Raw genomic sequence first — 25,661 nt, 5'->3', positions numbered from 1 at the left:
ATATCATTTATTTCTGTTCTAAAATGATGAATTTTATAATCATTACTCACATGATCCTTAAGAAATCATTCTAATATGCTGATTTATTATCAATGTTGGAAAGTGTTGTGGTGCTTATTTATTTTATATTTATTTATTTGTATTTTATTTTACCTTTATTTTTATTTAACCTGTTATACTTTTTATTTATCAAATAACCACAGGTGAAAAGTATAACAGGTTTCCAACATTGATAATAAATCATTATTGCATAAAATATATTTTAAAGTATATTCAATTTTTGATTAAATAAATGCAGGCTCGATGACCATAAATGACTTCTTGTAAAAATATAAAGTCTCACTGACTTATGGATACATTCACCACCAACTACTGGCAGTTTCTGTTTTAGAGTTTCATTAATTACATAATTATATATAAAAAAAAAAAAAAAAAAAAAAAAAAAAAAAAAACCTTGAACATAAAAGTAAAAACAACAACAACTACAATAATAATAATAATAATAATTTATTATTATAATTTAATGTGTGATTAATAAGCAATTCATTAGATTAATCAGCAAAATTTTAATCAACTGACAACTCTGTTTGTGTTAATATGTTCAAACACAAAAACATAATACTAAATACTAAATACAAAATACAAAAACTATACTACTACTACTAATAATAGAAAAATAGAAAAAAATAATATTTTTAATATTTATTTTCCCTCCTTGGAATAACAAACACTGATGAATTGTTCACAAAAATACTGCCACAATGCATTAAGAAAGATAATGTGAATAAATATGGCTAATTTTGTTAAACACATTTCCATTACATGACTGACTGAGCTATTAATAATGTTTATCCTAACCTGTGTAGTACATACAACGTTAAAAAATTATATAAAAATCTTATCACAGGAAAGGTAAAATATTTAATAAAAACTGCTTCAAAATTTATAACTGTTTACGATCAAAAAAAAAAAAAAACAGTTCAGCTGGATGCCATACATTTATAAAAACTGACAGTAAAGACATATTATAATATCAGAAAATAATTATATTTCTAATAAAACTTCAGAACAGTATTGTTTATGTGTAAAGTACATATATATTAAACTAAACATATTTTTTATTACTTTCAAAATCTCACCTATGGTCACCTTTATACCTAGTAATATCATATAAGAAGTTTGCAGATATGGAACACTGCTTCAACATTAAAGGACAAACACCTCTCGGCGCAAGCTGCTGTCACACTGCAAAGACACATTAGGTCACAATCTCTCACCTCACACAGAGAAAAACTGCCTCCCTTCGGATACTTTTCGATTCAATTGCAGCAATGAACCAAATGGACTCAAACACACCCACGTCCCAAATGCTCGCACACATTATACACCTGCATATTTTCCTCCAGGCATCATTAGAATTTTACATTTGTTTTAAAATTTTGCAGTGGGTATTCATGGGGTTCAGTCATGGAGTTCAGTTTTATGCATTCATCTTCACACTAATCAGACTAATGTTCGTGTTGCCTGAAATACATATTCTGTTAAATTAATTAAAGCATGAAATACTATTTAAATCTATAATATTTTACATAGGATTTACCTATGTTATGATTCAATTCTAATATTTTTCCTCGTTCTCCTTGTTCTAACTAGTTCTAAGTGTGGGATTATAAACTCATGATTCTGAGCCAAGGGAAAAAGAAATAATGATTTTTCCTACCAAAATTCTGAGATATAATCTCGTAATTTAAAGAAAAAATAAATAAAAAAGTCAGAATTTTGAAATATAAACTCAGAATTACCTTTTTTACTGCTACGTTAAAACTGGCTTTTTTTTTTTACTGCTACTAGATAGACTCGGCCCACAAAAATGTCATCACTGTTCTCAAAAACTGAAATTGGTCTATAATTTCTATAATATTTAATAAGATATTTTGGAGCATGCTAAAAGTGATGCAAATCCCACACGCCAATCAAACAACTAGTTTTGGATTTCTGTATTATTGTATAAACAAAATAACATACAAAATAGTATACTGAAAATAATAAATAAATAAATAAATAAATAGTACACACCCATTTACTGCAGGCAGGCCAACAATCCAGACTTGTTATCATCAACGCTGAGCGAATGTGGTAATCATAAATCTGAGAGGGCAGCAATCACATTTTTTGCATTCCAGCCCAAGAGCAAACAATATAAATGTCAATGTTAAATGCAATCTATTCGTTCCACTTTAGTAGCAGGTGACATAACAATACATGTGCTTGATCAAAACCAGCTGTGACAGGGTAGATATTAAAAATCCATGGAGAAACATGAACAGCTGAATACTTATATTAGAAACACAGGAGGCTTTACCAAACTCTCTCACTTTGTCAGATGATTTGTGAGTGTCAGTAATTCTGCTGATTTTGGATCATGTCTATTTTAGAGAAGAGACTCCACCCAAAAATTAAGGGCTTGTATCATTTAGCTATGTACAAATACATTAACAGAAAATCTGTAAAATGAACAGGGTATGGACATCCTTTAGTAGGTGTTTTACATTCAATTTAAAGACACAGAATTGTTTGGTGTATCAAAGTTGGTCATCAATGATTTGGAAGTAGAAAAACATTGTTTAAACAACGGCATGCAATGGAAATGATATTTCACTCTATTTTCTAAATGCATTTTTAAAGGATAGTCTACCAACAACTGAAAATTCTCTCATAGTTTACTCACCCCAATGTCATACTAACTCTGTATTTACTTCATTCTTCTGTGGAACACTAAAATAACATTTTGAAGAAGGCTGGTAACTGAAGAATTCTGGGTCCCACTGAGTTCCAAGGTATTTTTTATTCCTTCTGTGAAAGTCAATGGAATCCAAAACCATTTGTTTACATTATATATATATATATATATATATATATATATATATATATATATTAGTGATCGACCGATATTGTTTTTTTATAACCGATACCGATACCGATACCGATTATTTGTATGTTTATGTACCCGATAACCGATATGCAGAACCGATATTTATTTACTGTTATACTTCTGTTTCTGACAATTATTACAACACAAATGAGCTGAAAAAAACATTTTATTTATAACAATCACTCCCCCCTTGCATACAAAAAAAATAAACATTATATTTATACACAAATAAATAGAGGGGTCTGAGTCCAAAAAATTTAAGCGCACTGTTACTAAGTGTCTTTGTTTTAAAATAAAAGCTTTGATGAGGTAAAAAAATAAAAACAGGTAAAAAAATAAAGCACAAAAATGATTCTAACATATTGGTGGGGGCGGGAGGGCTATTTAGGAGTGCATAGCTATTTACTCCCAGTTAAGCAGAACTAGGTTTTAGTGTAGAAAACAGATTCTTTCAGCATTCTGCCCTGTAAGCCTGCTTCCTTCAAAAATGTCATGCAGTGGCATTGCTTGAGGCTTCCTGATCATCAACCCAGTCAGGTGCTGAGCAATATGAACAAACTTTTTTTCCCGAGACTATATAAAGTTAAACAGCACTTGTCAGTTGGCATTTTATGATCTAGATTCAATCTAACGTTAGATCATGAAATGCCAACTGACAAAGTGCTGTTTGACTATAATTTAATCAACCGCGATCGCGCATGGAGATAATAAATAATTAATTTCCACAAAGCGGTATATGTAGCCTATATGTGTATTAGTGACATAATTGTTATGTAGTAAATGATAATATAATCTAGGGTGTTTAAGCAAGATAATCTTGTCAAAAGTTTCATTCAGTGGCATTGCTTGAGGCTTCCTGATCATCAACCCAGTCAGGTGCTGAGCAATATGAACGAACTTTTTTCCCCGAGACTATATAAAGTTAAACAGCACTTGTCAGTTGGCATTTTATGATCTAGATTCAATCTAACGTTAGATCATGAAATGCCAACTGACAAAGTGCTGTTTGACTATAACTTAATCAACCGCGATCGCGCATGGAGATAATAAATAATTAATTTCCACAAAGCGGTAGGCTATATTTATATGTGTATTAGCGAAATAATTGTTATGTAGTAAATGATAATATAATCTAGGGTGTTTAAACAAGATAATCTTGTCAAAAGTTTCATTCAGTCGCCGTGCTTAAGCCTCTAGATCATCCGTCAGTTGCTAAGCAATATGAACAAACTTTCTCTTCTAGACTAATGGTGAGCAAATACAACAGATAGAGAATTAAATTCAACGCTTTTATTTTCAACATGCACTCATTCATGTCTGTTTTATTTAATTCATGTAAAGATACGTCTTTATTGGGGCAGGACATGATGAATTACACTACGTGACTCATTGAGTTCGTCTCAATTGTTTAGAAACAAGCTGCATAAATTAACTATATCAGGAATTTATGTCTCAGATCTCATTTGTGCATGTCTGTTATGTTAAATAAAGTTGATTAATTAAAGCAAACCAAGTAGAACATATATTTACCTGTGCACTGAGTTGTTGTTGACTGATCTCCTCAGACACCCGGGCTGCAATGGCGGAAATCTCAAAACGGCCACAAGATGGCGCCGTAAATCGGCGAATCCGATATTACAAAACCGATACCCGATTATGGAAAAATGCTTAAATATCGGGAAAAGTATCGGTAAACAGATACATCGGTCGATCACTAATATATATATATATATATGTGTGTATATATATATATATATATATATATATATATATATATATATATATATATAATAAAGCCTTTCCAGCATTAAGGTAATAACATTACAGTTGTTTTTTGTTTTGTTTTGTTTTTTCATCTTGTCTCAGTTATAAATTTGACTGGTAAATAATTGATAAAGAACTATATTAAAACTTGTTTTGAAAAATGTCTTTGTCATTTGAATATATATATATTCAAATAGAGCAAGCTAGTGTTAGAGGTCTTTACACATATACACACACACACATATACAATTGCATAATAAATGAAAAGAAAATAGAATGCAAAAAGATTAGAAAGGTAGTTAGATTTTTTTTTACTTTTTTAGAATTAGTATAGTGAGTGTTAAAGTTAGAGGGTCAAATAAAGATGGAAGAGATGTGTTTTAAGCCGATTCTTGAAGATGGCTGAGGACTCATCTGCCCGGATTGAGTTGGGGAGGTCATTCCACCAGGAGGGAACATTTAATTTAAAAGTCTGTAATAGTGTCTTTGTGCTTCTTTGGGATGGCACAATCAAGTGACATTCACTTGTAGATAGGGCACAAAAGTCTGAAGTAACAAATTTAGGTAAATGGGTGCAGAGCCAGTGGTAGTTTTGTAGGCAAACATCAATGCCTTGAATTTTATGCGAGCAGCTATTGGAAGCCAGTGCAAATTGATAAACAATATTGAATATTTCATATTTAATATTCAACAATACAGACAATACAGATTGGTTTTTTTTTTTTTTTTTTTTTTTTTTTTTTTTTTTAGGCCATATGCTATCGCCCAGCACTAAAAGCAAGTAAAGGAGGCTCCCTTTAAAATCACTTAAGTTGTCAATTAATAAAGCTCTTATTTACATCGTGTGAATTTTGTTGATTATAATGAGAGAACTTGAGTGTAATTGTGAGGACGTTTTATTAATCCATCCATTCTTTAGAGTTTCAAAGAGTTAGCTAAATCGTGCAGGTTTAATTTATTAATTTCTTGTTTAGGCTAATTATAGGCCTAAATAATGTGAACGAAATTATACAGTGCCTCATGTTTTACTAAAAATGCAACAATATCTTAATCAGTGTACAGACAAATGTCAAAATAAAGGACAGGTAACGAATAACAAAAATGCATGTTGTTTTATTAAATGAATTTTTAAATATAAATTAAAATGCTTAATAAATGAAAAGGACATTTTGCATATTAATCCATGTAGCCTACCCCTCTAAAATAGGCTACCATTTTAATGCTCCGATGCAAAGTAAACCACAATTTCTTTTGAATAATATAACACATCATATAATATAAATAATACTGCACACCTTTTAAATGTGTCAAATCTAAAATATGGTTTAATACCATGTAGCTTAGAGGAAATATAAGCACAGGCTCAGGCAGTGTCCTGACATTTATCATGCTTGAATTCGTTCTAAGAAATGTTTATAACTTCATAAGTACCAAACTTTCATCTGTGAATATTAAATATTAAATATAATAAATATTTTAACTATAGTGTTTTTCTTTCATTTTCCGTGGCTGAAGCCATCAAATGTAACACATCATTGAGTCAAAACTGACGTCTATTTGTGAAAATGTGCTTTGATGCGCTTGTTTGATAACTTGGTTAAAGCATCACTCAGCAGTCAAAAGCTGCAAACGCACTCTACAGACGCCGTGGTGACAGTACATGCGGCAGTGAAAGGGGCTTTTTTGGATGTCTACCTACTGTAGCTAATACAGAAGCACCTGAGAGTCAGGAGTGGTACCCAATCTAGATTGTAAAATCTAACAAATGTGAGCAGAGAGGGCCAGCCCGCTTCAACACACACATCTTCCAGGAAAATCCCAAGAAAAGGCTTTAGAAGCCACCATGCTTCTCCTGGCCTCAAGCACAACAAAGGAAACATGTTACCAATAAGCAGCTATGGCCATTACATACACCTTTCAGGTGGAGGGGTTCAGTCCAGTCAGTGAACACAACCCACTTCAAAGAGTACAGTATCCTCATGGAGGGAGCTCTGAAGTTGAGCATGGTCTCAACATCCTCAGTTGAGAGACTGGATTCTATGAGTTGGGCCCCTTCAGAGGCCAAACCCATAATTCCAGGCAGGGATGAATGATTAAATTTCCTGACGAGTCAGAGGGTCCCTCCCCACTGGAATTTCCTAGGGAGAGTCATCGAGGAGAGACACTAGGTCTGAGAGCTAATCTCAGGTCAGCAGGAATGGGGCTACTAGATATAGACAGACCCCATCCTGACGGACTTTCTCCAGAACTCCCGGGAGCAGATCAATCGAGGAAAAGGTGTATAGATGCAGTCTCAACCCCATCTATACCATGGTATCCAGGCAAGCACATGATGTCCACTCAGTTCTGGAAGGGAGTGTTTCAGTGCACAAAAGATGGCAAGTATCGCCAGCCAATTTAAGTGCCAACATGAGATGGTGACCTTCCCACAAATGTCTAAGGGATGTAAGCATTGCTGCATGACTTTGATCATGCAAAACAGGTTGACCCTTGGTAAAAAAAAAATAAAATAAAAATAAAACCTTGGTCCTGAGCCAGCACTGCAAATGTGTAACGTACAGCAGGCCAAAATATATCACATTGGACACTGCTAAATTCAGATCCAACAGACTCTGGAACTGTATTACAGTGAGTGACTGGCCCAGTCTCACACTGTTCACAGCTATGGGAATCAAATAACACAAGCAGGAGACAAATGCGCCTGCATTGTTGTTCAAACCCATACAACACAGAGAAAAGTGGTTCTCTGTACTGGAGAAAGTACAATCTTTTTGATGTTCCACCTTAACCCGAGCTCTTTCATGTGAGCGAGAACTACATCTGGATGCCAAACTGCCATACGCTCTGATTGAGCTAATATCAACCAATCATTAATGAAGTTCAGTGTGGATGCCCTGGAATCACAGAGGAATCAGAACTGCATCCATGCACTGCTGAAAGTGCGGGGTGATAGTGCTAAGCCAAAAGGAAGTACCCAAATATGCTTTGCCCTCAAAAGCAAACCTCAGAAAATTCCTTTGTTGTGGAAGGATGGATATATGTGTCCTCTATGGTTACAAACCAGTCCTGATTTAAGTCACAACCTGTTTCAACATCAGTATCTTGGATGTGAATGTTCTGACAGAATGATTCAGTCTGCACAGACCTAGAATCATTCACAATCCCCCATCCTTCCTTGGAAAAATTAGGTACTGGATGTAGAATCCGAACACCCTCTTGAGAGAAGGAACACTTTCTGTGGCCTCCTTGCTCACAAGAGTAACTACTTCCTATTCCACTACCAGAGTCTGGTTGGGACACACAAGCCGTAGGACCCATTGAAACACATTTGACAGAAGTTTCCATGGTGCCAAGAGGTCTACTAAAGGAAACAGTCTCACAAAACTGGCCTCTGGTGTATTTGGAGTAGTCAGTTTGGTGCCCTGAAAAATATTACTGGCAGGAACGACAGACCTGATGGCTCTAAAGCCCTCATTTGAGGGGATGAGCATTCCCATGCTGTACCATTACCAGCCAGCTGCTGGGAACTTTGCTCATTGGAGCCCACTGAGCCCCGGAGCACTGGTGGTAGCAAGGGTATCAGCAGGGCTGAGGATGCCAGCCCCTCTGAACTCTCATCTATAACAGCTAGAGAGATTAAAGAGGTCATATGATGTTGCTAAAAATAACATTATGTTGTGTATTTGGTGTAATGAAATGTGTTCATGCGGTTTAAGGTTCAAAAAACACAATTTTCTAGGGGTGGAATGGATCAAATTTTTCACGGTTTAGTTTGTTTCGGTATGGTTCAGTATGTGCTATGTTTATGGTTACAAATGTATCCATGGTTCCCTGAGTAGAGAATGAGACACTGCATACTCTAGGGGTTGCTATTGGGAACACCTCGTCCGTGCCTGGAGCATACATTGAAAAAACTAAAATCCTTGGATACTTATCTAAACTTATCTTACCAACTTATCTAAAGTCGTTAAAGCAGAGGTTAAAGCTTATGGGTCGGTCACGTGATAAATGGACGACTCAAAAAAAAAAAAAAAACGAAGACTCGTGAGATTAACTAATCAATTCTCTTTCCAGCTCAAGACTGCATTGACTGAAACAGGTGAACTTCTAGACTAATTCCAGTACAGAACCTATAGGATTTTGGGCATGCGCTGACTGAACGAATCATTCCCGGAGATGACTCATTCTTCCCGAGTCACATTAAAGTTTTGTTCAAAATTAACGAATCGTTCAAGAACGACCCATCACTAATCCAGTGGACTGATACAGTAGGCCTACGTTCAGCTGGCTATGTCTGCAGTAGGAGAATTACCAAGATGGGCATTTTGACATAATTTTTTGTGTGTACATTAAATTGGTAGCTTAAATGATCACTGTTCCCCCTTGTGATGTAGAGAAAGTGGAGCCTTATTCACATAAATGGTGATCGTTCAATTATAATTTGCTTTTATAGTCATACATTTTTACATAATGGCAATCTTGGGAATTTCTGGTGCCTGTAATTGCTCTCAGGAAATTATTTCACCTCTGAGACCTCGCCACAGTGCTGTGTCGGATCTAATAAGAAACTGCAGAGGCTAGAATTGGAAACAACAGTGGCTTTCTAAGTAAGGGCAGAAGTTATTACTACATAACTGCTGATATTTGATCAGTTTTGCCCTTTTCTTTCAGAATGATTGATATTAAGTGCAATCAGGTCAGAGACCGGCACGATAACACCCTCAGAGTTGTGATAAATTAAGGCCCTTATTTTATTTACACATTAGCTTATGCAGTTTATCAGGGCTATACAGGTTGTGTTTAAAACTGCCTCACTGTCTACTACCTAGGAGGCTATGGACACCACAGTTCAAAAGCTTGGCGTTCATGGATTGTTAAGTCTCTTACCAAGGCTACATTTATTTGATTAAAAATACAGTAAAACCAGTAATATTGCAAAATATTAATACAATTACAATTAACTATATATATATATATATATATATATATATATATATATATATATATATATATATATATATATATATATATATATATATATATTCATGTGATGCAAATCTGAATTTCTAGCATCATTACCCCAGTCTTCTGTGTCATATGATCCTTCAGAAATAATTATAATATGTTGATTTGAAGTTCAAGAAACATTTCTTATTATTATCAGTTCTGAAAACAGTTGTGCTGCTTTTTATTTGTGTCGAAACTGATGAATTGTTTTCTGGATTCTTTGATGAAAGTTCATAAGAACAGCATTTATTTGAATTAGATTGAATAGATCTTAGTAACATTATAAGTGTATTTACGGTCACTTTTGATCTATTTAAAGGAGCATTGCGTAGGTTCTGAAATTTCTAACCGTTACTGACAACATTGGCCGTTAGAGGAAATGCAGCCAGTCTTATGCTCGTTCTCAGTGCGCACGCTCTTACAAGCATGACAACATCAACCAGGGTTGCCGCAGCAACCACTGATGGTTCATTGAGATTCATCAGCATGTTTGAGGTAAGAAAAGTTAAAGGGGGGGTGAAATGCTCGTTTTGACTCAATATCCTGTTAATCTTGAGTACCTATTGAGTAGTACTGTATCCTTCATAACTCCAAAAAGTCTTTAGTTTTATTATATTCATAAGAGAAAGATAGTCTGTACTGATTTTTCCCGGAAAAACACGACCGGCTGGAGGCGTGACGTGTGGGCGGAGCTAAAGAATCACGAGCGCCAGTAGGCTTTTGCGTTGAGAGCATGTGGAAGCTGTGACATTACCGTGAGGGAAAAACCATCATCCAAAACAAACCATGGCTTACAGTCAGATTCAGCCGTTTGTTTATGATCCAGAATCAGATCCCGAGGCTGAAACTGAACGAGAGCAGCAGCAGCAACGACTCGCTCCGAGCGGGGCTCGAACCCGGGTCTCTGGCATGGGAGACGGACGCACTAACAAGGAGGCAGAGATATTTTAAGCAGTTTTACTCACCGCCTGCGGTTCCAGCACACGATCGTGACCCTTTTTCGTTGGGATGGCATCATCCTTAAGAAATAAACGATACGCAAATCCGTCGTCAAACTGGGCCTTGTTTGTAAAACAAGCATCTTCGAAATGCAAGGAACAAACAAAAACACTTGCACAACTCCGTTGATGCTCTTTAAAAATAAACTCCATCCACTGGTCCCTTAATGCTGTTTTTTTTTGGTAATCTGTGCAGGGTTGTCTTGCCCTGGCAACCAAAAACACACTCCTTTTGTGACATTTCGCGACGCTCTCGCTCTGATCAGTGAATGCCTGTTGTGCTCTCAGTGCTCTGCTATACGGGAGTGCGCACTCTTCCGGCAGAAGTGCCCTTAGGACCCATATAAGGAAATTCCGCTCCATCTAACGTCACACAAAGCCATACTCGAAAAAACTTTCCGAAACTTGTGACAAACCGGAAGGAGTATTTTGGGAACAAAAATACTCCTTCAAATGTACAACTTAATTTTTGAAACTTTGTCCATGTTTAGCATGGGAATCCAACTCTTTAACAGTGTAAAAAACTCAGTATGCATGAAATAGCATTTCACCCCCCCTTTAACTATGTAACCAGCGCTGACCGGAGCTCCCGGCAAGAATCAAAAGCCACTCCAATGTTGACTCTTTGCCCGACACCGGTCGCTCTTTTTTTTTTTTTTTACTTACGAGGGTGTCTGAATTGTGCTGCCGGGGGCTGGTCGCATCTTTCCATCCACAGAGTCCATCTGAAAACACTATTGCCGCTGCTTACTATAATGGCTGGCGTGCCGTACGGTTGTAAGCCCAAGTAGACGAGAACGCGCATGACATCACATTTTGTGAATTTTCGTGCCAATTTGGGCCCGACTCCTCCACACAAAATTGAGCCTACAGGCTGATAGAGGCAACCGTGGTGGACAGTCGAGGTGTCATTCTTTTTTTTACATCATGGTTGGCTCATACATGTACAAATGAAAACTCTATCTTAAAGATTTTTTTTTAATTAAAAACCTCCACATAGGTCCTTTAAAGGTCCTGTTTTTCATGCTTTGATTGTGTTTACAGTGCAATATAACGTGTTCATGTTTCGCGTGTAAAAAAAAACACAATATTTTTCACACAATTCACCTATATATATTGCATATATTGCTGTATATTGCTGTTTTCACTGTCATAAAAACGGGCTGATGACTTCCTTGTTCTATGAAGTCCCTCCTTCAGAAATACGTAACGAGTTCTGATTGTGCCAGCGGTTCCTGTGTTGTGATTCGACAGCAGCTTAACTTACGCTGTCCTCCTGGAAATGCGAATGTGTTAGTTTTGAGAAGCAAGTGGGGAGGATTTGTTTTGAAAACCTGGCAATCCTGATCTGAATGCACGTGCTAGAGATGTACTTATAATCACAGGAGCGTTTTTACTGACAAGATGCACATGAAAATCGCATTCGATTTTTTTGCACAGCCCTAACATCTAGTTAACAAAGATAAAGAGCGTTACCTTTAATAAGTTACAGAAACTGTTAAACGCACCAACTTAAATAATAAAATACACTTACCGGTTGTGGTCCATAAATAACGCCTTCTCCAGACAAAGAGGGAATTGCTCCATCTTTCAGGAATAATCTTTGTGCGAATCCGGCATTAAACTGATTGAGAAAGTTGTCCTCAGCAAGCTGTCCTCAGCAAAAAGTGCTGCACATAGTTTTACATGTGGATTTTTATTTTCGGGAACAGAGTTAAACATAAATTGTAACCATTGATCTCTTAGTACAGCATCCCTGGGAACGCCAAACAAAGGTAATTGGACTCTGAGATGAAAATAACAGCGTTTCGATGACATGGCGACAAACACAAATGCAGCTCTTCCTCTTCTACGTCTGAGCGCAACAAGACCACGCCCCCCTGTTAGTGTATTCATGTAGGCCGAGGTTAGTCAAAAAACTGTTTTAGTGATGTCATTACTGCAGGAACTAGAGGGATGTAGTCCACATATGTCGTTCGTTGTAGGCAAATTCTTTGAGCTTTAGAATTTTACAGATATTATTTATACTCTAAAAACAACATTACACACTAACTAATGTTTAAAACATGGGATCACGAAGAACGGGACCTTTATGTCACATTTAATTATATAATGACATTTAAGATTCACACAAGACAGAGATTCATCATTGTAAAAATACAACTCTAAAAACCGGATTACTGGTTAACAGTAAGTTTCCTTACCAGTACAAAAAGTACAATAGTATGTAACTTTACAGATAAATACTGTTATACTAAAGTGGAAAAACAACAACAATCTATTATATAATTTAGTTTAATTAGTGTATAATAATAATAATAATAATAATAATAATAATAATAATAATTAATTAGTGATTTATTTATTTATTTATTGCTGATACATGCTTTTTTTTCTTATCAGTCACGTAATTTAGGGTTTATATTTTATATTTCAACTGATGTTATATTAATGTTTACTGCCTTTTTTTAATGAAAAAAATTTGCAATGCATTTTGGGTGATGGTACCTTAGATTTAAGCCAAATTGACTTTATCTTACGGTTTAGAGTAGCAAGAATCCACTTAGGGTGGTGTCTAAAAATGCTTTCTAGGTAGGTGGCTTACTACAATTTATAACCAAGCCAATATATTGCCACATCACCAAGCATGAACTCTAACTGAACAGGACAAGCTGTTGTGCTGCAGTTTCCAGCAGAATCTTAAACATCAGCTCACCTTAGCCATCCTCCCATCTTTTTTACCCACTAATAAGGACACAACTCTACACCGCTGCGGGGCACTGGACATAGAACTATCCATCATACAGTCTGGTTCATCCTGACCCTATATATATGGCCTGCACATTATTACAAACTGATGAGTTTAACAAGCTCTGGCCTTTGCTCAAACATTTGCTCTAGGAAATACATCCTTGAAATAATATAAATATTACCCAGTCTTGTGCCTACTTTAATATGTCACATTTTAAAAGTGCTGTACTGTAGATATAAAAGCAAAATAATAATAACTTCTAAGATAGCTTGAATACTTTGTTTTGGCAAAGAAGCCAGCATCTCCTGCACCCTATGTATCCTTTGAGTTTAAACTTTTTAAATGCAAACTGCTGGAACGAGTTATTGAAAGAAGTCTCCAGTGATCAACAAGGCTGCATTTGTTTGACTTAAACAAAGCAGTAAAACAGTAATATTTTAATAATAATAATAATAATAATAATAACAATATTAAAACATTTCAATTTAATGCATCATTGCTGTTTCCCAGGAAGACAAAGAATGTAAATTTTAAATGTGCATTAAAATTTCCTCAGCTTTCAAAAGCACTCGAACTAGATGCAACAATAGTAGCATTGAGTCTATGAGATCCTTAAAAGAATAATTTGGAAATTCCAGTTCAAACAATGGAGTTTAATAATAGGGGGGAAATAACTAAAATAATAATCAGCAGCATAAAACTCTCTTAATTAAAGCTGAATGTAAATCTCAAACATGAATGTGAACTCCTCTGGGAAATACAGTGAACAGAACAATCACCTCTTATATCGGTGAGTTTGATTAATGACCAATCAAAGTTCTGCATACAGAAAGACAATTTGATTTTAAAGGATTTTAATTTAGGTAAAACAGTTGAATCTTTGGACAAATAGAGATAATAATACATTAAAGTCAACATGAAATGTTAAATATTTATATGTGAAACTGGAAATTACATTAAACTATTTGGCTGAGAGGGTTTGGTGAGAAAAAGAGGGTATAAATGTTTCAATGTAACCTTTAAATTAGATGGTATAAATATTTTTTTTTTTTACATATCTCATCATGATTACCTGCACAAAAGCGTCATTTCGAAACAAATTATGATGCTTGTGTTGATGTAACTACAAGGAAATATCTATAAAAAAGATAATTATATACTACTGATCACTTAAATCAACATTCTAAGCACATACATGCAACAACATGCCTAATTTATATTTGACTCTGAACTGCAATTATCAGCAAATCTAATTCAATTTCACGTTTCAACCGTTTTGGGCAATGATTCTACAAATTGTGAAGACTTTGATCCAATCTGTGAAACTAGAATCACATTAATTCTAATTTAAAAGGCTCACTTTAACAGATCTGAAAAAAAAAAAAAAAAAAAAAAAACATTCCTCTGAGACTGTGGAGCTGTAGATTTTTGAAATCAATCCTGATATTATTTAAAGAAAATTTAACTTCCTTACTACTGCCCGAAACCACTTCACTCTTCACAATGACCATAGAGACTGGAGGGAATGACCCGTGTAAAAGAACAAGAGCCAGCCAGAACAACTGAGCATTATTACACCGAAAGGAAAGCCCCACTGTGATGGAATTCCTGCTCGGTCTGCAAAAAACTACATGACTGAACAACATCAACCCACACAGTTTACATTTTTCACATATTTCAGTTGCAAACAAAGGTTATCTGTCTCTACGGTGCTTGCTTGGACAGTGAACTTGATGTTCCCACTCAGCTGGCATGTAACAATCAGGTGGCTTGATGAGATTTTAATGAGCTGTCAATCAAAGTCTCTAACATTATAACCTATGACAGGACGCTAGGATGCTATTTAACATTTCTTTATTACCATATAATAAGAATAATGTTTATTGAATGCAGCAAATTAGCATATTAGAATGATTTCTGAAGGATCATGTGACACTGAAGACTGGCGTAATGCAGAAAATTATGCTTTGTTTCACATGAATCAATAACATTGTAAAATACAGCAAACCAGAAAATAATTATTTTAATTGTGATAATATTCCACAATTTTAATGTTTTACTGTATTTTTGATAAAATAACATTTGAACAGTAGTGTATGTACATCTTTACATCTAGAGAAGGCTGCCACTCTAAAGCAAGACACATTTTAGTAGTTCCATCCATGTATAAGAGACAAACTACTAGTAGATCTCCAAACTATTGGCAGAAGCAAAAACATTTTTGCAAACTTTATTTCCTTACAAAAGAGGTCACCAAACTCAGTCCTGGAGGGCCAGTGTCCTGCAGAGTTTATCTCCAACTTGCCCAACACACCTGTATGTAAGATTCAAGAATACCTAGTAAGACCTTGACTGGCTGGTTCATGTGTGTTTGATTAGGGTTGGAGCTAAACTTTGCAGGACAACAACCCTTCAGGACAGAGTTTGGTGACCCCTACCTTAAAACGTAAAAATGTAGTTTTTTTTCCCCATTCTCTTTTTTTAATGATTATGAAATTATTAATAAACTTATTAATATATATATATATATGACAGCATTTACATTTTTGGGTGAACTATAATTTTTTTTATGAAAAAGTAATTGTTCCAAGTAAAGAAATACCTGAAGATTTTTATCATGACATCATTTTTGAACTTTTGTGTTCAGTGGACAAAACGTTAAAAGTTTTTTTTTTTTTTTTTTTTTTTTTTTTTTACAAATTTTGTATAGGAAAAAACATGGGCTGTGAAAAAGGACACCATTTTCATTTGCATCAAATTAAACGTGCCATTTACTGGGACAAAGATTCTTAATTTGCCCGTTGGAGGTGCCCTTCTTCGATTTTGCTTATAATGACATAAAATGCTGTTTAAAACCATAATGATAATCTCACCTTGAGGAATGAAAGGTTGCGGTTTCTTTCAATACTGGTGATCTCCAGATTACCCATGACCACTTCACAGTTTTCGTAGAATTTGCGAAGAGTTTTGTACTGCTGGTCCAAATCCGACAGCGTGCTGAGCTTGTTGTCAGTGCCAGGACACACTATAGATGAGAAAGAGAGAGAGAGAGGGAAAGAGAGAAAAAAACTGTTAAAGATCAGACGGGTCAATAAAAAAAAAAAAAAAGGTTTATTAATGTGGTCTTGCTTAAATAACATGCTTTGAATAACTACAGCTATGAAAGCCAACAAAAATTAGAAGGATGGGTGAAAACTACCAAAAAAAAAAAAAAAAAAAAAAGGAAAACCACTGGAAACCTTCCAAGGCAGCGTTAGCTTCTCTAAACAATGTCTGCAGTGTCCTTAGGCCACAATCATAAATCTTTTTGTTCAAATGCATGCTTCAGTATCGCACACATTGTGTTAAAAGACACAGGTCATTACTTCAATAAAGTAATTAGCAAAATTAATGAGCAAAAGTTCATGTGTGTTTACACTTCTGACCTGCTTTTGCAACACTAAACATCTGCCATCCTCAACGACCAGATAAAAGAAGTATTTTCCACTTTTTTTTTTTTCAATTAAAAAAAGCTTGTGTGCCTGGCAACAGTGTTAATGTCAGCTTCTCTTTATTTTCGCCCAGCTGAGCACTGAGGGCTGTATGGCAGGTTTTAATGAAGTATTTGATGAGTGATTGTTCCACTGATCCCAGAGACTAATCCTTGCTTGGAATCTCGCCGATGCCAGGCTTCATAGGGACATCTCAACTCTTTGTTTCTTTGTTTCAGGTTGGAGTGATCCAGTAGGATTCAGTAATAGGATAATCTGAATGATATTGCATGGGATTTCATGCACCTTTTTGGTAAAGGTAAAGAACAGTGTAAAACTGGAAGATACAAAGGACTTTTACAAGCTTTGGATTATGCAAGAACAGTTTAGAGCCTACAAATAACTGAACTGGTTAAACTACACTGTACCATCTTTTTATTTATTTATTGTCATATGAACAGTTTTCCAGTTTTACATTTATGCATTTTTTATCCAAAGCGACTTACAATGCATTCAGGCTATCACTGTGTGTTCCCTGGGAATTGAACCCACAGCCTTGTTTTGATATAGAACTCATGCCTAATGAAAACATGAAATAGTGTTTGCAAATCATTTAATGATATTACATGTAAAGCAGAATATTCTTTTGAAAATAAAATAGTACGATTTACAGTACACTAACTGTATTGTGGAAACTTCTCATATGTAAATGAAATATCAGAAATCACTTTCTTTAGTGTAACACACATTGATGAATTGTGCACAGTTGGAATAATTGGTTACATTTTAGGTAGCACTTAATTTTACAGTCTTCTTCCTTCTATGTAGTTATTGTAGTAATTACAACAACTAGGTAATAACTAGGTACTAACCCTGAACCTACCCTCAAAACTTAACCTTAACCATGTAGTTACCTTATACTACCTAGAACTTTCTTTAATAGGTACACTGAACTGTAAAATAAAGTGATATCAAAAAATGAATTTTAGAATACATGTATGTATGTATTTATTATTTTTCTTCTAATTATTTTCATAGTCATACTGGAGTGCACTCCAAAAATGATATGAGGGTAAGAAAGAAAGAAAAAAAATATAAATGTGTATAATAAAATACAACTAGGTTAAAATAAAGTTTGTAAAGTTTGTAGTAGTTCTAAAAGTATGAAATATGAAGTTTGAAGTAGTTTGACTTCATTTTGAAGTTTGCAGTTTGAAAGTTTTGAAGGTTGTGGGGTGGTTCCTATGCAGATAGGGTATTCTGAGAGGTTGCTAGGGTGTTGCTATGCAGTTGCTAGCACATATTATCACATTCAGATAGAAACATTGCTAGACAGACAGACAGACAGCTAGATAGATACATAGATAGATTGAACTAACTGCACTTTTTTCCAAATAAATGGCCTATTCATTTATATAACGAATTAAAAAAAATAAATAATAATAATAATAATAAAAATCACAAACCTTACATTTCTGAATAAAATAATTTTACACTTCAGTTATATCTATTTGAGAAAATATTATGAAGAAATAGGGTGCCTTGAATGTTTGAAATGACTTCTGTTTTGGAAAAAATAAAGCATAAATTCATACTTCATTTTCTTTCTAACTGCTACTTGTTTTGTATGTGAGCCGACTGTAGCTACAGCATGTTGAATGTACAGTAGATGGTATGATTTAAGTTCTACAAGTTCACATCTGTGTTCTGAATCCGTATTAGTTGTGCAGATGTGCATTAGTGACGTGGCGTGAGGTATTCTTTCTTCACAGCTTCTAACTTTATAGTTCAAGTGGCTTATTGCAATCTGTAGCTGTATTTAGGGCCTGGGGCAATTTTGTGACGGTGATGGAGATGGTAGTTTTACTATGCATGTCTTCAACTGTGTTCTAGGGTTGCACAAAATCTGTCACTTGGTTAAAGGTAAGTAGAAATTTACTTTTTTTGCTTACTTATTATGTTAACTGTAGTGTTGTACTGTTTTGAGATGTCCAATGTATATTTCCATGCTCTGTGTGAAACCAGTGGAGATCTATTGCTTTTGAGTGTATGTGTTTGTGTGTGTGCTATTAGCGATGATGTCCAGGGACAGTGAGGAGTCGTGGCTGAAGGAGCTGTGAGGGCTAACAGGCACAGGAACAGACAGGCCCCTTTAACCCTGGCAGAGGTGTCAGACTTGACATGCAATTAAATACACCTATTTCCACCCATCAAACACCTTCCTGGGTCCAGCCTGAATCATCTGCTGTATCAGCTGGCCCATGCCTGCCGAGCACCACAAAGCCTATTATTGTAAACGTATGTGAGTAGAAAATACATGTACAGTGATTATGTGAGAATGCTAACGTGTGCTTATGTGAAATACATGGCAGGAAATACTCACTGTGTAACTTCTGCATCAGTATTCATGATTCTCATGAATCGGAATTCCAGATATAATTTTTTATATATTTTTTTTAAATAGTGGGTGCAGGACACTATAGTTTGTTTATGTAAGTGAGGATAGCAAAATAAAGCAAACTGCGACATCTTATATAAAAAAAAACAAAATGCTTCATACAGTGAACTACCTGTAAAATTGATAAAAAAAATTGGGGACCAACAATTATTCAGACACTTTGAACAGACCATGTTTTGCTTAAGTGTTATCTAACATTATCAAGATGAATTTGTTCTGACACAGTTTAACTCTGAGTTATTGTTATATTTTATTACCATTTTTTTTAAACTACAGCTAATAAACATAATTATAATGAGTGAAATGCTACAGGTGCCTGAATAAATTTTGGTTCACACACACACACACACACGCACGCACACACACACACACACACACACACACACACATATTCTTCATATCTTTTACTGTGTTCAACAACCTCAGAAGCTTGACATTGCACTAAATAGCACAAGACTGTAATACATTTAAAATGGTCCATTTCATTATAAACAAATTTAGAAACTATATTTATTATATAACGTTTCTCATAGATAGATCTAAATGGATGCATATTAAGTGTGTGATACATGTCCATTTAGATATATGCCCGTAGATACCTACCATATTTTCTGGACTATAAGTCACACTTTTTTTTCATAGTTTGGCTGGTCCTGCGACTTATAGTCAGGCGTGACTTATTTATCAAAATTAATTTGACATGAACCAAAAGAAATGAACTAAGAGACATGAACCAAGAGAAAACATTACGATCTACAGTACAGCCGCGTGAGGGCGCTCTATGCTGCTCAGTACTCCTGTAGCCTAGGTACACTGAGCAGCATAGAGCGACCTCTCGCGGCTGTATACGGTAATGTTTTCTCTTGGTTATAAATAAAAGCGACTTATAGTCCAGTGTGACTTACATATGTTTTTCTCTTCATCATGACGTATTTTTGGACTGATGCGACTTATAATCAGGTACGACGTATAGTCCAATAAATACGGTAAATACAAAACTCCCATTTCTAATTTCCCACACAAACATGCACACAGTCATGCCCCGCTTTGCGCAAATTATTATTCTTTTTTTTTTTTGCCTTTTGTACTCAATGTAGTGGGTATGTCTGTCCCACTGACTCCTTGAATTCCTGCATGGAGCCGCTGCCAAGAAAAACAATATTGATATGGCCTACTGCTGTGCTGTTCATGGAGGTCTCAACTAATTTATTTCACAGAAAGCTGAGTGGTGGGAAAATAAGGACACCTTTTCTTTAATTTCAGTAATGTCGTTGTTGGACCATGGAGTTCAGGATGATGAGGGTAGAGGTTTTGCCTCTACTTTTTGGTGAACCATATGCTCAGTGTGAGACACAGAAACTCCATCCATCAAGTTGACAAACAGTCTTTGAAACAGACACTTTTAAGAGTTGTTTTGGTTCTTTACCCTGAATATGTTCAAAAATATATATATATTTTTTTGTTACAAAAGTTTTCATATTGACGTAGTGGTCTAAAACTGGAATACAAAAAATCGTTCTCTTTCTTATTTCTCTTTTTAACCCTGCATAACATCAAAAATTTCAGTGACTAAAAAATCCCTGATGTCTGAAAGATCTGTATATGACATTATTAAAAAGCTAACTGAGCACCACACCAGCACTGATGGGCTGACAGATGAAAACATTACTGCTGATTTCATTACAATGCCCTTCATCATATAGCTCAAACTTGATGGTACAACAAATGTATATATTTATTTATTTTCTCACCAATGGCAAGCCTTTTTTTGAAGCACCTGACCAATGTCTGTGTGAACCTTGCAATAGGCACAAATATTAACCACTACAAACTTTGGTTATGTGACCGGAAAACATATGCTCATATTAAGTGACTTGATATAAATCCCATTTAACATCACATAAAGGTCTATTTAAACTTTTACTTGGAATCAGAAGAAAGAACTGGTATAATAAATAATGTGGCATCACAATGGTACAGTAAATGTGTTGGTACAGTGATGGTAACACAGTACTTAGATATTCATACAATATGGTAATATGATATAATAATATAATCATTTAATTAATATTAACTAATTAAACAATGTATTTACATTTATAATAATTTTAAATAATAGTTCCATACATTAATAACATAGTATTATATAAAATAAATATATTATAAAATATTACTACAAACTAAAATAGTGATTTGTATTTGCAGACATAGGATATAATGACTCGTCCCAGACAATTTTCTTCTGTCATTCTCTCCTTTTAACCCTGAAAAAAAGTTTTGCACTAAAAGTAGCAGAAACAGCTAACATTGCCTGAATCTGTAGATGGGATACGGATAAACAGTTTGACAGAAGATGCAGATGCATCCAATGAGTATGTGAAATAGAACGTATCATCTAGAGAAGTCACAAGCAATTCCAGTTTAAGTCATTTGTGGATTAATGCGTATCAGAGATGCGAACCGTTTCAAATGATTCAGTTCGATATGGTGAACTGAATGATTCGTTCACGAACCGGATATCCAGACTGCTTTGTTTTGAACTCTCTCTCACAACAGACACGGAAGAGAAGACAATGCTGAATAAAGTCTTAGTTTTTGCTATTTTTGGACCAAAATGTATTTTCGATGCTTCAAAAAATTCTAACTGACCCTCTGATGTCACATGGAGTACTTTGATGATGTTTTTCTTACCTTTCTGGACATGGACAGTATACCGTACACACAGCTTCAATGGAGGGACTGAGAGCTCTCAGACTAAATCTAAAATATTTTAAACTGTGTTCCAAAGATAAACGGAGGTCTTAGGGGTTTGAAACAATATTAGGGTAAGTTAATAATTACATAATTTTGCTATCTGGGTGAACTAACCCTTTAAACCCTTTACCGTGTGCCCACTTGCATTAACTATGAGTCTGCGCACTCTGCTTCTAACGGCAGAGAGAAAGAGCGAGAGAGAGATCACTTTTTAGGGCCCGAGCACCGATGGTGCGAGGACCTTCTTGTATCTTCTTCTTCTTCCAAATGAATCACATTTTTGAGGGCTTAAACATGCTCATAAAGTCATTCAACTTTGCACACGTGTCAAACCTGGTAAAAATTTACATCTGATATAGGATTCGGAAGAGTGTAACATGTAACACACCAATACCTACAAAAAAGACTCTTGGAGCAAAATTCTAAACCCAACAGGAAGTCGGTTATTTTTTATATTATAAGCAAATTTTGTGTAATTTTTGTCATTTCCATGCGTTGTATTTTAACAAACTCCTAGAGAGGTCTTGGGTGCACTGTGAATACCTTTAGAGTCACTATGAACTAATATTTAAAGGAATATGTTGAGATATTTATAATATCCATATTTTACATAATTATATATTTCTTACCCTACGCCTACATCATCTGCTGGAATGCCCAGAAGCCCAGAAGCCGAGAAAAACACACGCCAGAGTAATTTGACATAAAACAAATCAAAAACAAGGATGAAACAGTGGTACATATCTGAAAGCACTGAAATTTATGTCTTCGCATCGCTAGGTGATGTCCCGCTAAAATCAATCCTGACACAGATTACAGCCAGCGGATCGATCATGTATATTATGTATATTAAATAAATAATTCGTATATATTTCATAAAGATAATTTGCACTATTTTTTCTGTTGCACTGTTTGTATTGTTGCAGAAGACTATTTGTGCAATTGTTTTTACCACATGCTGCACAGTTTGTGTTTGTTCATACTCAGATTTAAATATATTTCTCTGAAGAAAAAAAAAAGTTTTGTTTTGTTTTTATATAACACCCTTTACATTTTCTTTGCTCCTTAAACATTTTTGGACATATCTATTGTTAATAAATGTAATTGGCCTGTTTTTCACTTAAAAGTGCAGATAACGGTATTGCAATAAATGGCTATAACTTGCTTTGGGAATGTTATATGTAAACAGTATTTTATTTGGAAGTGTTGGAACTGTTTCACACCCCACCTCCATTCAAAAAAAGCAACATCATCAGTATGTTGACAATATGTATACTCAATCATCACCCGGGATTTTATTAAAGACTTAAACATTGCTACCATATCAACACCATTTCTTGCATTTTTACATTGATGGGATTTAAAAATAGCTTATTTAGCCAATTAGAAAACACATTGTTGTTGCCACATCCTTCTATATTGATATCATAAAATAAATTGTATAATACAATTTTCAAGTATTATGAATAAAGGACCAAGTCTTGGACATTCAAAAAACATGTGAAAAACAGTATCATGTGGATCATTCATTATCAGCTTGGATTTGCGCTGCTTGTCAGTTAACACCGGGCTCCATGTAGTAACAGCTGCTCTATGTGAAACCAGGCATCTGATGGAATTTAACCACTGATTAGATAACCGGCTTTACTGTATACTGTATATCGTGCACCCCTACTATTAGTTATTGCTTTAAACTAAATTTTAAAATCAACACTTATCAGTGACACAGGTCACCAATTTTTAAGGAACCCAAGATCTCCTTTTTTGGAATCAATGTTACAACTGCCCTCCGACAGCTCAGTGGATTGTTTCCCTTGGTTAAAACTTTCCACAAAGAGTTCATACAAGTCATCGCCAATCAAATTCCATAAAATACATTCAAATTCTGCTGAGAGACCATCTAAACCAGGCGATTTCCCAGGGCTGAGCTCCTGGATGGCCAGAGAAAGTTCAGCAAAGGATAAAGGATTGTGAAGAAATTGCCGATTTTCGTCTGATACATGTGGTAGATCACACAAAAGTTGCTCCGTTGCTGTTCTATCACACAGTTCAGCACGATAAACTCCTTATAAAAGAAAAGAGCATTGAGTATGGATTCCTGCTGATCAGTTACCACACCACCTTGGGGTAGATTCAGTTTATGAAAATACTTCTGTTCTTTTGTTTGTTTGTTTTTTCCAAGACAAAAGAAGAATGCAGAGGGAGCATCCATTTCATTTAGCTGAGAATATTTGGTAGGGCTGATCTTCCTTGCTCCTCCAACAACATCTTTAGAAGGACTTTATTTCTCTTAATGAAATCAGCAGTCACAATGGCTACTTTGTTTCAGAATATCTTCTTCTAGTGACTTTATTTTTTCTTTGGGAGTTCTGGTATTATGGGCAATATATTGCTGGCAAAACAACTTAATATGCACTTTGCCCAAGTCCCACCACTGACTTGGAAAACTATGTCTCGCCTCTCTCCAAGATTGCCAGAAAAGGTAAAAAGAGTGAATAAAAGAGTGATCCTGTAATAATCTGTTGTTAAAGTACCAGTGTGATTTGTGGATTTTAGAAGACAAGACAGAAACGGCTACATATATATAGTGATGGTCAGATAAAAAAGATTGTACTGTTAAGCTGCTATAAAACCTACCACTAGTACTCTTAGCAACATAAAATCGGTCAAGTCTCGCTCCAGACAAAGAATTTGAGTTATTTGTTAACCAGGTATACTGTTTAACTCCAGGAGAATTGTCTCTCCATAAATCAACAAAATCATGATAATCAATTTTTTTAATTATTATTATTATTTCTGCAGAACTGCAGGGTGAGGTTCATCATGATTTCTATCTAAATCTGGGTTTATAGTGCAGTTAAAATCACCTCCTACTACCACCATATTATCCTGTGGGTACTATGACAAAGCAGCAGATAATAATATTAAAAAAATCTTACTCTCTTGTCCAACATTTGGAGCTTATACATTAAAAAGAGGAAAACCCTATTCATCCAACCATAACATCTGCTCTTAAAAGTTGGCCAGGAATTATCTCAAACATAACTGGTTGATTACAGACACATGGAGAAAAAAGTATAGCAACACTGGCACTAAGATTAGTCCCATGACATTAAAATATTTCCCTTCCAACCATAGTTCCACTGTGTCTGGTTCTGTAAGTCAGAATGAGTCTCTTGAAGCAAAATAATGTCTGCTTTTTTAAAATGTAAATAATTGAGCAGAGTGAGCGTCTTAGTTCTGTCCCAGCATATTGTGCCAATATTTATGAATGTCATGGGAAATAAATGCTAGGGTATCCAAAAAACCCAGAAAAATACAATGACAATCATGATCCCATAAATATTTCCTTAAACAAGCTTTTAATTTTTTTTTTTTTTAACAGTTCTCATATCTTTTTTTTTTTACCTATAATGTTTAGGTTGTAAATCTGGGAAGTATTTTATAGGTCTTCAATTGAAGGGCACATCAAGAAAGTCATTTATTTGGCGAACTGTATAATAAGGATCCTTTGATTTAAAACTGT

The 25,661-nt window shown here is 35.0% G+C and overlaps 1 protein-coding gene across 1 annotated transcript in view; it reads right to left on the bottom strand.

Annotated features, from left to right (window-relative positions):
* LOC113076249 (receptor tyrosine-protein kinase erbB-4-like) overlaps positions 1-25,661 on the bottom strand; it is a 148,110-nt gene that overhangs the window by 23,975 nt on the left and 98,474 nt on the right. The window contains exon 2 of the mRNA XM_026248908.1: positions 16,327-16,478. Within this exon, the coding sequence (XP_026104693.1) occupies positions 16,327-16,478 (152 nt within the window). The remainder of the gene's footprint in view (positions 1-16,326; positions 16,479-25,661) is intronic.

Source organism: Carassius auratus, unplaced genomic scaffold, assembly GCF_003368295.1.
Source record: "Carassius auratus strain Wakin unplaced genomic scaffold, ASM336829v1 scaf_tig00019392, whole genome shotgun sequence".
Classification (NCBI taxonomy): Eukaryota; Metazoa; Chordata; class Actinopteri; order Cypriniformes; family Cyprinidae; genus Carassius; species Carassius auratus.
Note: the sequence above shows the minus strand (reverse complement) of the source record. Positions and strands in the feature narration are given on the sequence as shown.